The sequence below is a fragment of the Syngnathoides biaculeatus genome, chromosome 6 (genome assembly GCF_019802595.1).
Source record: "Syngnathoides biaculeatus isolate LvHL_M chromosome 6, ASM1980259v1, whole genome shotgun sequence".
NCBI lineage: Eukaryota > Metazoa > Chordata > Actinopteri > Syngnathiformes > Syngnathidae > Syngnathoides > Syngnathoides biaculeatus.
In genome coordinates this window covers 23,094,623-23,106,788 of record NC_084645.1, presented here as the reverse complement: position 1 = coordinate 23,106,788, position 12,166 = coordinate 23,094,623, and the positions used below count along the sequence as shown (strand labels likewise).

The window sequence follows — 12,166 nt, the reverse complement described above, 5'->3', positions numbered from 1 at the left end:
ATTTCAGACGGCGAATTGTCGCAACTATTGAATACGTGCTCACTTTACATTTCAAATTCAAATCCTGGTGGCAATAATTTAGTTCCGTACATGTTTCAGCACCCGTATTTAGAACTGAATCTCTCAATTCACCCGTCTTGGCTCTTTAACCCGTTCATGGGAAGGGTAGAAATTTTCTCCTAACAGGCCACAATCAAGGAAATAATACTTCTTTTTCCATTTATGGTTAAATTATATGATAAGTTTACGCATTTATAATCACGTCCCAAAAATGGGACACTGCCCGCGAGAGGGTACTTGGGTTTTCGTAGTAGATCGTCCCAAAAATAGGACCTTGCTCATTAAAGGATATATTTTTCAAGGGAAAAAAATGGTATCGCTGTAATCCAAGTAGTTTATTACAGTTATGAACTGTTAATAAGCAAATTTAAAAACATCCGCTTTTCAACATTTTACACTTTATTGTGTCCTATGTCGCTCCGACCTAGGAAACCGGTTTCAGAGAAGCTTGATCGAAACAGCGAACAGAAACGGGTTTCAGTACGATTATCATCAGTAAGTTGCAGATATCAGAAGACTATCAAACATGAAGTGAAGTATACTTCATGTCAACATCAACATGAAGTGAAGTATACTTCATGTGGAAGAGGAAGGAACAGTGCTGTCCTGATACCAAATTATGGCTTCAGATTAAAACACTTAAATATTTTGATACTTGAAAATCAAGAAGACGGAGGAAGTGACGTTATTTCCAGACGCCGACTCAGGCGGGTTCGTGTGTTTGGACCAGTTTTACTGTACCTGCGGGAAGGTAGCTCTTTGTTCCCATTGTGTTAGCCAAAACGCCGGCTCGTTGTATCGCCGGAGATTGCTCGAACACTCGGGCGGATGGATTCGTTCTTCGCACTTCTCTGAAAGACCCGGTTTGTTGTCAAAAGCGGATTGCACGGGTGCAAAGGACGAGAGCTCCGTGGGTTCCAAATGACAGGTTGCTGTGGCGGTGGGGGAGGGAGACGTAATACTTCTTTCTGCGGTGGCTCATCCCGGCTGAGTACGCTACATACTGTCATACATACTTTCAGGCAGTCTGTTGTTGGTTAGAAGTGATCCGCATATCATCTGAATATGGCTGGAAACGATCGGGTAATATTGCACGATTGTGAGATGTTCTCTTCTTCGAAAACAACTTCCGTCTGCCACAGTAGGCGGGCGGACGAGGCGCGACTTCGGCCGGGCTTGCTCATACATACTGTCTGGGAGTCTGTTGTTAGAAGCGATCCGCATATCATCTAAATGCGGCTCGAAACGATCGGGTATTATTGCCCCGGTCACTTCGCCCGATTGTGAGATGTTCTCTTCTTTCGGAAAGCGCTTCCGGGTCCCATAGTAGGCGGGCGGACGAGGCGGAGTCTGTTGTTAGAAGCGATCCGCATATCATCTAAATGCGGCTCGAAACGATCGGGTATTATTGCCCCGGTCACTTCACCCGATTGTGAGATGTTCTCTTCTTTCGGAAAGCGCTTCTGGGTCCCATCGTAGGCGGGCGGACGAGGCGCGACGTCGGCCGGGCTTGCTCATACATACTGTCTGGGAGTCTGTTGTTAGAAGCGATCCGCATATCATCTAAATACGGCTCGAAACGATCAGGGTAGTATTGCCCCGGTCACTTCACCCGATTGTGAGATGTTCTCTTCTTTCGGAAGGCGCTTCCGTGTCCCATAGTAGGCGGGCGGACGAGGCGGAGTCTGTTGTTAGAAGCGATCCGCATATCATCTAAATGCGGCTCGAAACGATCGGGTATTATTGCCCCGGTCACTTCGCCCGATTGTGAGATGTTTTCTTTCGGAAAGCGCTTCCGGGTCCCATCGTAGGCGGGCGGACGAGGCGCGACTTCGGCCGGGCTTGCTCGTACATGCTGTCTGGGAGTCTGTTGTTAGAAGCGATCCGCATATCATCTAAATACGGCTCGAAACGATCAGGGTAGTATTGCCCCGGTCACTTCACCCGATTGTGAGATGTTCTCTTCTTTCGGAAGCGCTTCCGTGTCCCATAGTAGGCGGCGGACGAGGCGGAGTCTGTTGTTAGAAGCGATCCGCATATCATCTAAATGCGGCTCGAAACGATCGGGTATTATTGCCCCGGTCACTTCGCCCGATTGTGAGATGTTTTCTTTCGGAAAGCGCTTCCGGGTCCCATCGTAGGCGGGCGGACGAGGCGCGACTTCGGCCGGGCTTGTTCGTACATGCTGTCTGGGAGTCTGTTGTTAGAAGCGATCCGCATATCATCTAAATACGGCTCGAAACGATCAGGGTAGTATTGCGCAGGTCACTTCAGCCGATTGTGAGATGTTCTCACAAACCACTGAGCTACGGGGTCTCTACTATCGTACGAGTGATTGACGGGTCGGAAAGGTCCACTGAAGACCTCTTCCGTCCCTTCGTTTGGACACTTAGTCCAGCGGTCGGGTCGAAACCTCACATTTACCAATCGATCTCTGCTGCATTCCAGTGCTGTCCAGAGACGTCCATCTGCGCCGCTCCCACAACAACATCCCAAAAGCCCGAATGAGGACCCTGAAGATGAGCATCGTCATCGTGACGTCGTTCATAATCTGCTGGACCCCGTATTACCTCCTGGGCCTGTGGTACTGGTTGTTTCCGGAAAGAATGGAAGAAACGGTGTCCCATTCCCTCACCCACATGCTGTTCATCTTCGGCCTGTTCAACGCCTGCCTGGACCCCATCACGTACGGCCTGTTCACCATCCACCTGCACCAGAACCGAAAGAGCTCCAGCCGGGCCTCCAACACGCAGATCACGTCGGAGGACAACAACTGCTTGATGCGCATGACGCGCCGCCACGTGGCCTCGGCGGGCCAGAACCCGGAAGAAAGCGAGAACAGCAGCTTAAATAGCGGCTCCAGGCCAATTGTGCCCGTTAGTGAGCTCTAACGCAGCGGCCTCGCGTCGTGATCTATCTTCACATCTCATCCACACAAGTAATCATTGCCGAACGCCGCGGACTGACATTGCGCCGCTTGCAGTGCACGCCCGAGGGAGAGGATTTGTCACCGTGCATTTTGTTTACATTACGAACACGGATTGAACAATTCAGCCGCATATCTACGCATATCCATCTTCATATCAGTTGAGATATGACGTGCGACCGCCGCAACGCGCTCTTTAATGACTCCTCGGTCGGCGATTAGGGGAGGCGAGCGACGACAACGCGAAAGCAGCGCCGGCGGAATGGATGGAATCTCGCACCTGGCGGATGACTGATGCGCGTTGCCCTGGCAACCGCCACCCGGAAAATCCGCCGGTGACGGAAAAGGCGAAGCGGCGCGCCCGACCCTTGACAGGGGGTCGCATAATTTGGCGATATTTTCCAATTTTTTTTCCATTGGATTATATGCAAATCTGATGTCAAAATGTACGTTTCTGGAAATAGAACCGAGCCGCAACGCTAACTTTGACTCCAGACACAGAACTCTCAGTCCGGGTTTCTTTTCCATGTCGTCAATGTCCCTGGATGGATTGCTACAAATGGTTTTTACAAATTAATAACCACTCGGAAGCGCCATATTGCCGGTCAAACGGATCAGCTCGACATTGAACCGGAGGAGAATATTTACGATACCCGAGACCTGGCGTGCTGTTGGTTGTCACAACGGACGAGACGAGATATTCAAATCCATCATTCTGTGGAATACCAGCTGAAAAGACGAGAAAATATTAAACGTGATGGATGGCGCCCAACCAAAATACACACACCCCCGTGTAGCGATTTCAGGTAGGAATTATTCTTCTCAATCTCAAATTACCAAGAAGTATTTATAACGCCAAATTGGCTCATTTGAGAACTATGTGTATTTAAAAAAAAAAAAAAAATCAGTCACACAGAGGTTTACGGAGGTGGGTGTGTGTGTGGCCGCAATACGCTTCCGTGTACGGAGGAGCCGACTCCCTGTGCTAAATGCGAGTTTGTGTAAAAGCATGGGTCATTTATTGAAATATTGGTATTTGTATTGAATACTAGCTGAAAAGATCGATGGATTCCGGCAAAGGTTAACGTGTGGCCGAACACGCTTCCGCGTTCACGAGCCCTCAAAACCGTCACTATGTGGGAATTTATTCCTGATGAGAACAGATCTAGCTACAAAGTATTCGTCTGCGTCCAGAATTTTATACGCTTTCAAACAAACTCTTCCGTGTGAATCTCGACGACTTACTCACCAGATCCGCGTGTAGATCCAGTTGTCCAAGACAAGCGGAAGCGAATTAGCAGTCCGATTTCTTATCGGCGAAAACATCGACGCCGGCGTTAAATACGGGTCCTCTATGCCGAGTTCATACCTGCGTTCATTTTCACCCTCTAAATGTCTAACGGTATCGGACCGACTTAGCGTTGAACGATGCTTTGCTAGACCGGCAATATGGCGACGTCAACAAAAGTCACGTGGTTAGCTCCGTAGCGTGAAAGCAAATCTATTTACTCTCTTTTGAGTGATCAACTGTCTGAAAATGAACTGAAAATTCTGCCGCTTGCTTGTTCACACCGCAGGAACTGTGCGGCGTTACCTTGTGTCAAGTCTTTTTTTTTTTTTTTTTTTTTTTTAAATGATTATTATTATCTGTTGTTTTAAAGACAAAAAAACCCCCCAAGTTCTATACATTACAAAGCAAGTTCATTTGTATTGCGGATTTCATACATTCACTGTGCTTTACATCATTAAAGGCATTTGAAATCAAAAGAGATTTCAAATGATATAAACACAATAAAAATGACAAACACAATATTAAAAAGACAATTAAAAGCGCAGACAGTGGAAGTAATATGATCAAAAATTGGATAGATTCTTAAAAGCTTGAGAAAAAAAGACGAGTTTTCAACCTTGTAGCGTTTTGTTTGTATAGTATAATATCTATCCGTTTTCTTTACCGCTTATGCTCACAAGGGTCGCGGTAAAGCAGACCAGATAATCGGCCTAAAATTAGCTGGAATGATTTGTGGTGAAGGAACTGGTCGGTCATGAAGGTAAGTTAGCTTATTAATTAATATTATTAATTTCTACTAAATGCAATGTGCACTCAGCTCATTGTTAGATTTTTGTTGTTGTTTTATTAATGCAAGGATTCTGCTAGACAGTGAATATTTGTGCTGTTTTTTTTTTTTTTTTTTTAAGTTATAAGATGATCATTATCGACCATGTCAGACCTTTTTCCAAGCTATGTATTGAATGTACGTTCATTCGCGGCACGTTGTCGACCACTCGGTCAGTCCGGCGTCGCTTCTGTGGATTTAACTTCTCACGTCACAAAGAGACGACACACCGAATGAATTTGATGTCGGAATGTGATGCCAGTCGAGTGGAGCCTCGGTTCTCGTATGCTACAGTTTTTCGGAATATTCCGCTTTTTTTTTCTTGTATTTTGTCCCTGCTTTTTGTATGTTATTACATTGCTTATGTGACTCATTTTCTGGAATTGCGCACCCACAGAAATTAATATTTGGTTGATATTACTGGGTGTCTGGAACAGATTAATTCGATTTACATTACTAACTATGAAAAATATTGCTTTGATTTTCGTACAATTGGATCGGGAGCCAATTAATCATGAAGACCAAGGTTCCACTGGATTACGTCGTGAATTTCTGTGATTCGATGCAATAAATGTTATTTTCGACAAAATACTGTATTTCTTAATATTGTGACGTGTAGTTTTGCTTCGTTTAAAGTGTTATCTATGAAAATTGGTTGCATGCCGTCGATTTCCTTTTCCATGTTATTGAAGCTGTTCTATTTCTTTATTTTTCATGTTGAATAAAAGTGGTCATTGCACTGCTAACACATGAAGTGTTTTGGCAATATATTTATGAATTTCAAAGGACATTGACACAACTGATCGCAACAACATTTCGTCGAAGACGCCGCTAGCTCGCGCTCCTCCGGACGTCTTCAAAGGTACGTAACAGGATGATTGCCTGACTAAAAAGCCACTCGGTCCTTTGGAAATGAAAAACTGGTCCAAATCTGTCCCCTTAAGGCAAAAAAAATGTACATGCTTGGGCTGCTTCTATTTCTTTGAAATGTCTTTTTTTTTGTTGTTGTTGTTGTTGTGCCGGGGGGAGAATTTGTGTTCAGGTTCCAGTTCGGGAGCGACGTCACGAGTCGGCTTCTGGGAACAAGAACAGCGACGGGATTGCTGCTCGCAGAATAAAACGAGTGGATTTCGGATTGAGTTTTTGTGAAATGAGACTGCTCATCAGTACGGTTCAAGTTACGTGACCTACTTCCGCTTAATGCATTTCCACTCCAGATCGTCTCGGTTCATCGCCAAATTCGTCATCCACTTCGAAAGGATAAGTGGCTGACTCAGACTGGAACCAAAATGGGCAGGAAGTAGACACTTTAGTTGGATGCGCATTACTCAGCCCATGCGACCTCGGTTGCTAAGCAAAACAGCGGCTCATAGATGAACGTCGTGTTGTCCAGAAATTGGTGGGACACAAAAGAAAGAATTATCGTAATTTCCGGCCTAAAAACTGCAACTTTTTTTCACATGGTTTCAACCCTGCGGTTTATGCGGCTAATTTGTGTATTTTTTCCTAACGGCCGCAAGGGAGCACTCGCGGAAAAAAGTAAGAATGAGACCGGTGGAATATATGTGCCGAGCAAGTGACTTTTACCGGCTCTGTTTGCGCTGTGCTAGCGTGTTGCTGCTGTGTTACTGAAGTGTCTAAGTGATATTTACCATCCATCCATTTTCTACCGCTTTTCCGTGGGGGAAGTGGCTTCACCGGGGATACCCAGACTTCCCTTTCCCCAGCCACTTCTTCCAGCTCTTCCGGGGGGATCCCGAAGCGTTCCCGAGCCAGCCGAGAGACGTCGTCTCTCCAGCGTGTCCTGGGTCGTCCCCGGGCTCTCTTTCCGGTGGGACGTGCCCGGAACACCTCACCGGGGAGGCGTCCGGGAGGCATCCGGATCAGATGCCCCAGCCGCCTCATCAGGTTCCTCTCGATGCGGAGGAGTAGCAGCTCGACACTGATATTTACCGGTAAGTTTTATTTTAACCGGCCCTGTTAGCGTTAGCGCTAGCGTTAAACTCTTTCTGTGTACCGTATTTCTTTGTAAATATTTCGTGTTTCAATGTGGGCACGGCGTATGTATATACCAAACGTTATTTCCTTTACAAATGTACTCGGGGAGCCTTGTAACCAGGTGCGCTCCGTAGGCCGGGAATTACGCCATCGCCAAGAAGTGCGAGTGTGCATAACATTTTCCTCCGTTGACGCGGAAACAAACGCAAAAGTCTCCATCAAGCGTCCAGCGGCGGGCACGCGCCGGTTGAACCCGTCAAAATGGAGCGACTGCGGGTGACCGCGACGTGCACGTGCGATCGAGGCGAGAGGCGAGATGGCGACCGACGAGCGAACTTCACAATGCGTCCGTTGTCTGTCCATAATCAATATTTTGCTTTGCTGCTTCGCTCTGGTGCCTTGAGACACGAGTGTAACTCGTTCCGTGACCGCCCTCTTAGCTCAAAACGCAAATTCGCACGTTACGATAATTGGAAATGCAATGAATCCGTTCTCAAGAGTGGATTTTGCACCCCCGACGTAACCCGCAGTTCTTCTCTGATGACGTCGGGCCATTAAAGCCCATCCGTTGTCGCGCTAATAGATAGATGAATCGATATTTCACTGGAAATGATTATTAATCAGGTGGGGCCGTGTGTGACTGTGAAAGTGGGCGCGGGAATGACAATAGCAATAAAAGTCAACCCATGGACTAAATCAGGACGTGTGAAATTGGACTCGAGGGACTGTGACGATCGATGACTTTGGGCTTTTAAACGGAACGAGCGCCGTTGGCGGCAGCGTAGCGGGTCCGTACGGCTGACTTCCAAACAGTCGGCGTGAAATTGTTTGACGTTCTAGAAGACGGCGCGACTGCTCCGGGATGGATGTCCACTCCGTCTTCATTTCACAATCACCTCGAATGACAAAACCACCTTCCGTCCTAATCTCGAGACAGACAATGAACGGAACACGTGGTAGAGAAAATGCACAAATGAAAGGGCGAACGGTTGTGTTGTGTTGGGTCGACTGTTACCCGGGTGAATTATTCAATATCTCCCCGGCTGTAAGACATCCTATAAATGAAGCAAAAGGTAAGGTGCGATAATGTTCACCGTCCGTCTATGTCATCCTCTTTCCTGGTCTTTCAGCATCACGCCGATCTCATCGACGGGTTTGTAAAATGTCAGAGGGGCAGAGGTGCTTGATAGGAACGGCTAAAAAAAAAAAAAAAAAAAAAAAGAAGTTTTACCCTCCCGCTGCTTTGTCTAGATGGTAAGCGTTTGAAGTTTAAAGTGCGAAAGTTCTTTGTGCTAATCTTACCATCAGATCGGGCTGTAATTTATCCGTTTATCTCTTCTTTATCTACTGCTTATCCTGTTCCGGGTTAGCAAAAGCTGGAGCCCAACCGGGTCGACTGTGGGCCGAAAGCGGACTACGCTGCGGACTGATCGCTCAATCTGTAAAAAGGATGTAAAAAAAAAAAAAAAATTACCGTAATTCCCGGCCTACAGAGCCCACCTGGTGATAAGTTTAACGCTAGCGCGGTGGTGCTAACGCTAGCATGGCGGAACTAATGGTAACACGGTGGTGCTAACACAGTGGCACAAACGCTAGGGCAGCGGAGCTAACGCGACGATGCTAACGCTAGTGCGGCGGAGCCAACGCCACGATGCTAACGCTAACACGGTGGCTCTAACGCGGCAGTACTAACGCTAGCGCAGCGATGCTAACGCGAACAGTATTACGCTGACATGGTGGCACTAACGCAAACGCGGCGGTGCTAACGCAGCGGTGCTAACGCTAACACGGTGGCACTAACGCCTCAGTACTAACGCTGGCGCGGCGGTAGTAAATCTAACGCGGCAGTGGTAACGCTAACGCGGTGCCGCTAACTAATGCAAGCGTGGCGGTGCTAACCCTAACCCTGCGGTGCTAATGCTAATACGGCGGCGCTAACACAGCAGTGCTAACGCTAGCGCGGTGGTGCTAATGTGGCGGCGCTAACGCTAACTAGTGTGACGGCGGTGCACACTTCTTTTCGAATGCCAGGTTGGTAGACCAAGCGAAAATAATTTTCTCAGAACTCAGGCATAACCCACAAAAAAAGCCAACGAGAGAGAACATTACAACTCCACACGGGCAGAGTCGAACAATGCGCCGCGGCGCTGCGAGCCATTTGTGCAAACCGCGAGTACAACCTGACCCTGAAAATCCCATTTTCCACAAAATGATATGAAAGATTGTTTGAGATTCAGAAGAGTCTGTCGAGCAAAGTGCAGCATCCACGGGAAATGAAAAGTGAGTGGCAAAAATTAGCCCCATCAAGGGAAAAAGACAGCGGTAATTTGTGCACTGATCGCAATAAGCATCCAAAATATGCAATAATCCCTGCATTTGAATGCAAATCGCAAAAAGCCAGTCACTCCCACTCTTGCTCTTCTAATCAAGAAAAAAAAAATACAAACCAAAACAATCCCGAGGCACTTCTTGTCTTGGGCAGTTCATCTCACGGAGATTTCCGCAACTCCGCAGGTTAATATAATTTCCTCACCCTTCCGCACAATCCGCACGGAATATAAATGCTCATCTGCCGCTTTTAATTAAAGCCACGTTTACGTTATTCGGCCGCGTTGTAAAGAGAGTGTGAAGGTCAGTCGGCTCAGCGACTATTCCGTTACCGGCGCATTGTCTCCTAGGCAATCGTTTGCGGGAAAATGATCGTGAAAAGTGATTAAAAAGACTCAACAATTTACACGGCGGCCTGCATTTAAAGTTTTACATTTACATTTATTTCCGTGAGGATCAAAGGCGGGCGGCATGTATAGATTTTCTTTTTGATTTTGATTTTTACACCTGATGTGCTGAAAGGTGACTCCAATTCAAAGCAATACGAGTAAGAAGATTACCACGCCTGTCGTAGACATGAAGGACTTTTGTTATTAAAGTTTTTCATTGTTTTATTTTCATTTTTTTTTTTGCTATGAGCAGCGGTTTGCTTGCTCCTTTTCTGTTTAGTTGCACCGTAGCATCTTAAAGGGCCACTGTCATGAAATGCGTGATTTTTAGTATTTTATTCATGAAAAAAAAACGGTAGCCGGTATTGACCCATCCGTTTTTTTCAGCACACAACATGATTTTGTCACTCCCGCCATGAAAATCCATCCATCCTATTTTCTTCACCGCTTATCCTCACGAGGGTCGCGGCGAGTGCTGGAGCCTATCCCAGTTGTCAACGGGCAGGAGGCGGGGTACACCCTGAACTGGTCGCCAGCCAATCGCAGGGCGCATGGAGACAACCAACCAATCGCATTCACAATCACACCTACGGGCAATTTAGCGTGTCCAATTAATGTTGCATGTTTTTGGGATGTGGGAGGAAACTGGAGTGCCCGGAGAAAACCCACGCAGGCACGCAGGAGAACATGCTAACTCCACACAGGGAGGGGTGGGATTTGAACCCAGTCCTCAGAAATGTGAGGCCAACACTCAAACCGGCAGTTGCAGCAAAAATTATGCAGAATTGAATGTATTCTTGTTCACATTCTGGACGGTTGAATTGTGTTCATGTTATTTAAAACAAATTCAAAAACAATTTTGAACCAGCTGCTAATTTTGTCTTCATCACACAACTAGCTTGATTTATGACAGTGGTTCTCAAACTTTTGACGCCTGGAGAAATATGTAGTTCTTTGAGTACTTTCAGATCTTCCGTCAGTGAGATTGCAGGAGGGCTAACCGATATTTCACCACGCTACTAAACATTTGATCGTTTTTATACTCATGCATGACTTTCCAACGCAATCGTCACATGCGACCCGCATGCTTTTTGTCATATACCATAATTTCCGGCCTCCACGCCGCGACTTTTTTCACACGCTTTCAACCCTGCGGTTTATGCGGTGATGCGGCTAATTTGAGTTTTTTTTTTCTTCTAACGGCCGCAAGGGGGCACTCTAGCAGAAAAGGTAACAATATATGTGCCGAGGAAGTGACTTTTACAGGCCCTGTTAGCGCTCTGCTAACATGTTGCTGCTGTGTTACTGCCGTGTCGCAGTGATATTTAGCGCTGAGTTTTATTTTAAAACCCTCTGTTAACCAAGCAGAGTTCCAGGTTATCTGAAAAAAATGCAACATGGGTCAACAGAGGGTTAATCGGTCCTCTTAGCGTTAGCGACGCTAGCGTTAGCACTAGCTTTAGCGCGGCGCTAGCATTAGCTCTAGCGTTAAACTATTTCTGTGTACCGTCTTTCTTTGTAAATATCTCGTGTTTGAATGTGGGTTTCAACGTGGGCACTTGCGGCTTTTACACGGCGGCGGCGTATGTATGTACCAATTGGTATTTCCTTTACAAACGCACTCGGTGAGGCGCTCTGTAGGCCGGGAATTACGGCAATTAAAAACAGCGGCACTTAGTTTCTCCCACCATTATTAATTTAATGTCATACAGTCGTGTTGTTAATGACAAAATGTCAACGGGTGACGAGGAAATGAACGAGGTCACGACGCAAGAAATGAAAGTTTATTGAGCATTAGCAGTTCCACTTGACATTCAAACAGGATTCCCGACAAAATCACATTTTTATGTGAATACGCCCCAGCAAATATTATTTGGTAAGCCTTCCGCCAGGTCTTCATTTCCCTCTAAAACAGCATGGCCACCTCTGACATGCGTGTTTATTCCCATGAATGTATGCCGCCGACATGAATGTTTGATGCATTTTCTTTGCATGAAATTGCGGCAAGGCAGCGTCGTCCCTGCGGGAATCACCCTTTTGGATTTGTCCCTACAGCACAAAGCATATAAAATCTATATGCAATCAAGATGTAAATATTGATATTGTACAATCGCCTGGATGGTGATGATGTTTTTCTTTTCTTTCCCAGGTGGGATCACATCACACCGGGGTACTTTTTGCTTGGCAGAGCGAATTATGGATGATGAGGATGTTTGGCCGAAACTTGCGGCAGATGGTCACGTACGCGCCTTCCTTCCTTCCACATCTACTCTATGATAATATTGTAAAACATATCTCAGTGCAAGCAAGTGCTGAACAATGCAATGATAGTAAGTAAATGCATTCTT

General features: G+C 46.4%; 1 protein-coding gene and 1 long non-coding RNA gene across 3 annotated transcripts in view; one reads left to right on the top strand and one right to left on the bottom strand.

The window, feature by feature from the left end:
* Positions 1-2,951, top strand: part of gnrhr4 (gonadotropin releasing hormone receptor 4) — a 50,856-nt gene extending 47,905 nt beyond the window's left edge. For both annotated transcript variants that reach the window (XM_061822214.1, XM_061822213.1), the window contains exon 5: positions 2,509-2,951. In XM_061822214.1, coding sequence (XP_061678198.1) covers positions 2,509-2,951 — 443 coding nt within the window. The remainder of the gene's footprint in view (positions 1-2,508) is intronic.
* Positions 2,952-4,993: 2,042 nt separating this feature from the next.
* On the bottom strand, positions 4,994-8,541 carry LOC133502195 (uncharacterized). The gene is made up of 3 exons (XR_009795389.1): positions 8,404-8,541; positions 6,295-8,297; positions 4,994-6,206 (listed from the first exon to the last, which is right to left on the bottom strand). It is a non-coding gene; the product is annotated as an uncharacterized LOC133502195 (long non-coding RNA).
* Positions 8,542-12,166: the final 3,625 nt, after the last annotated feature.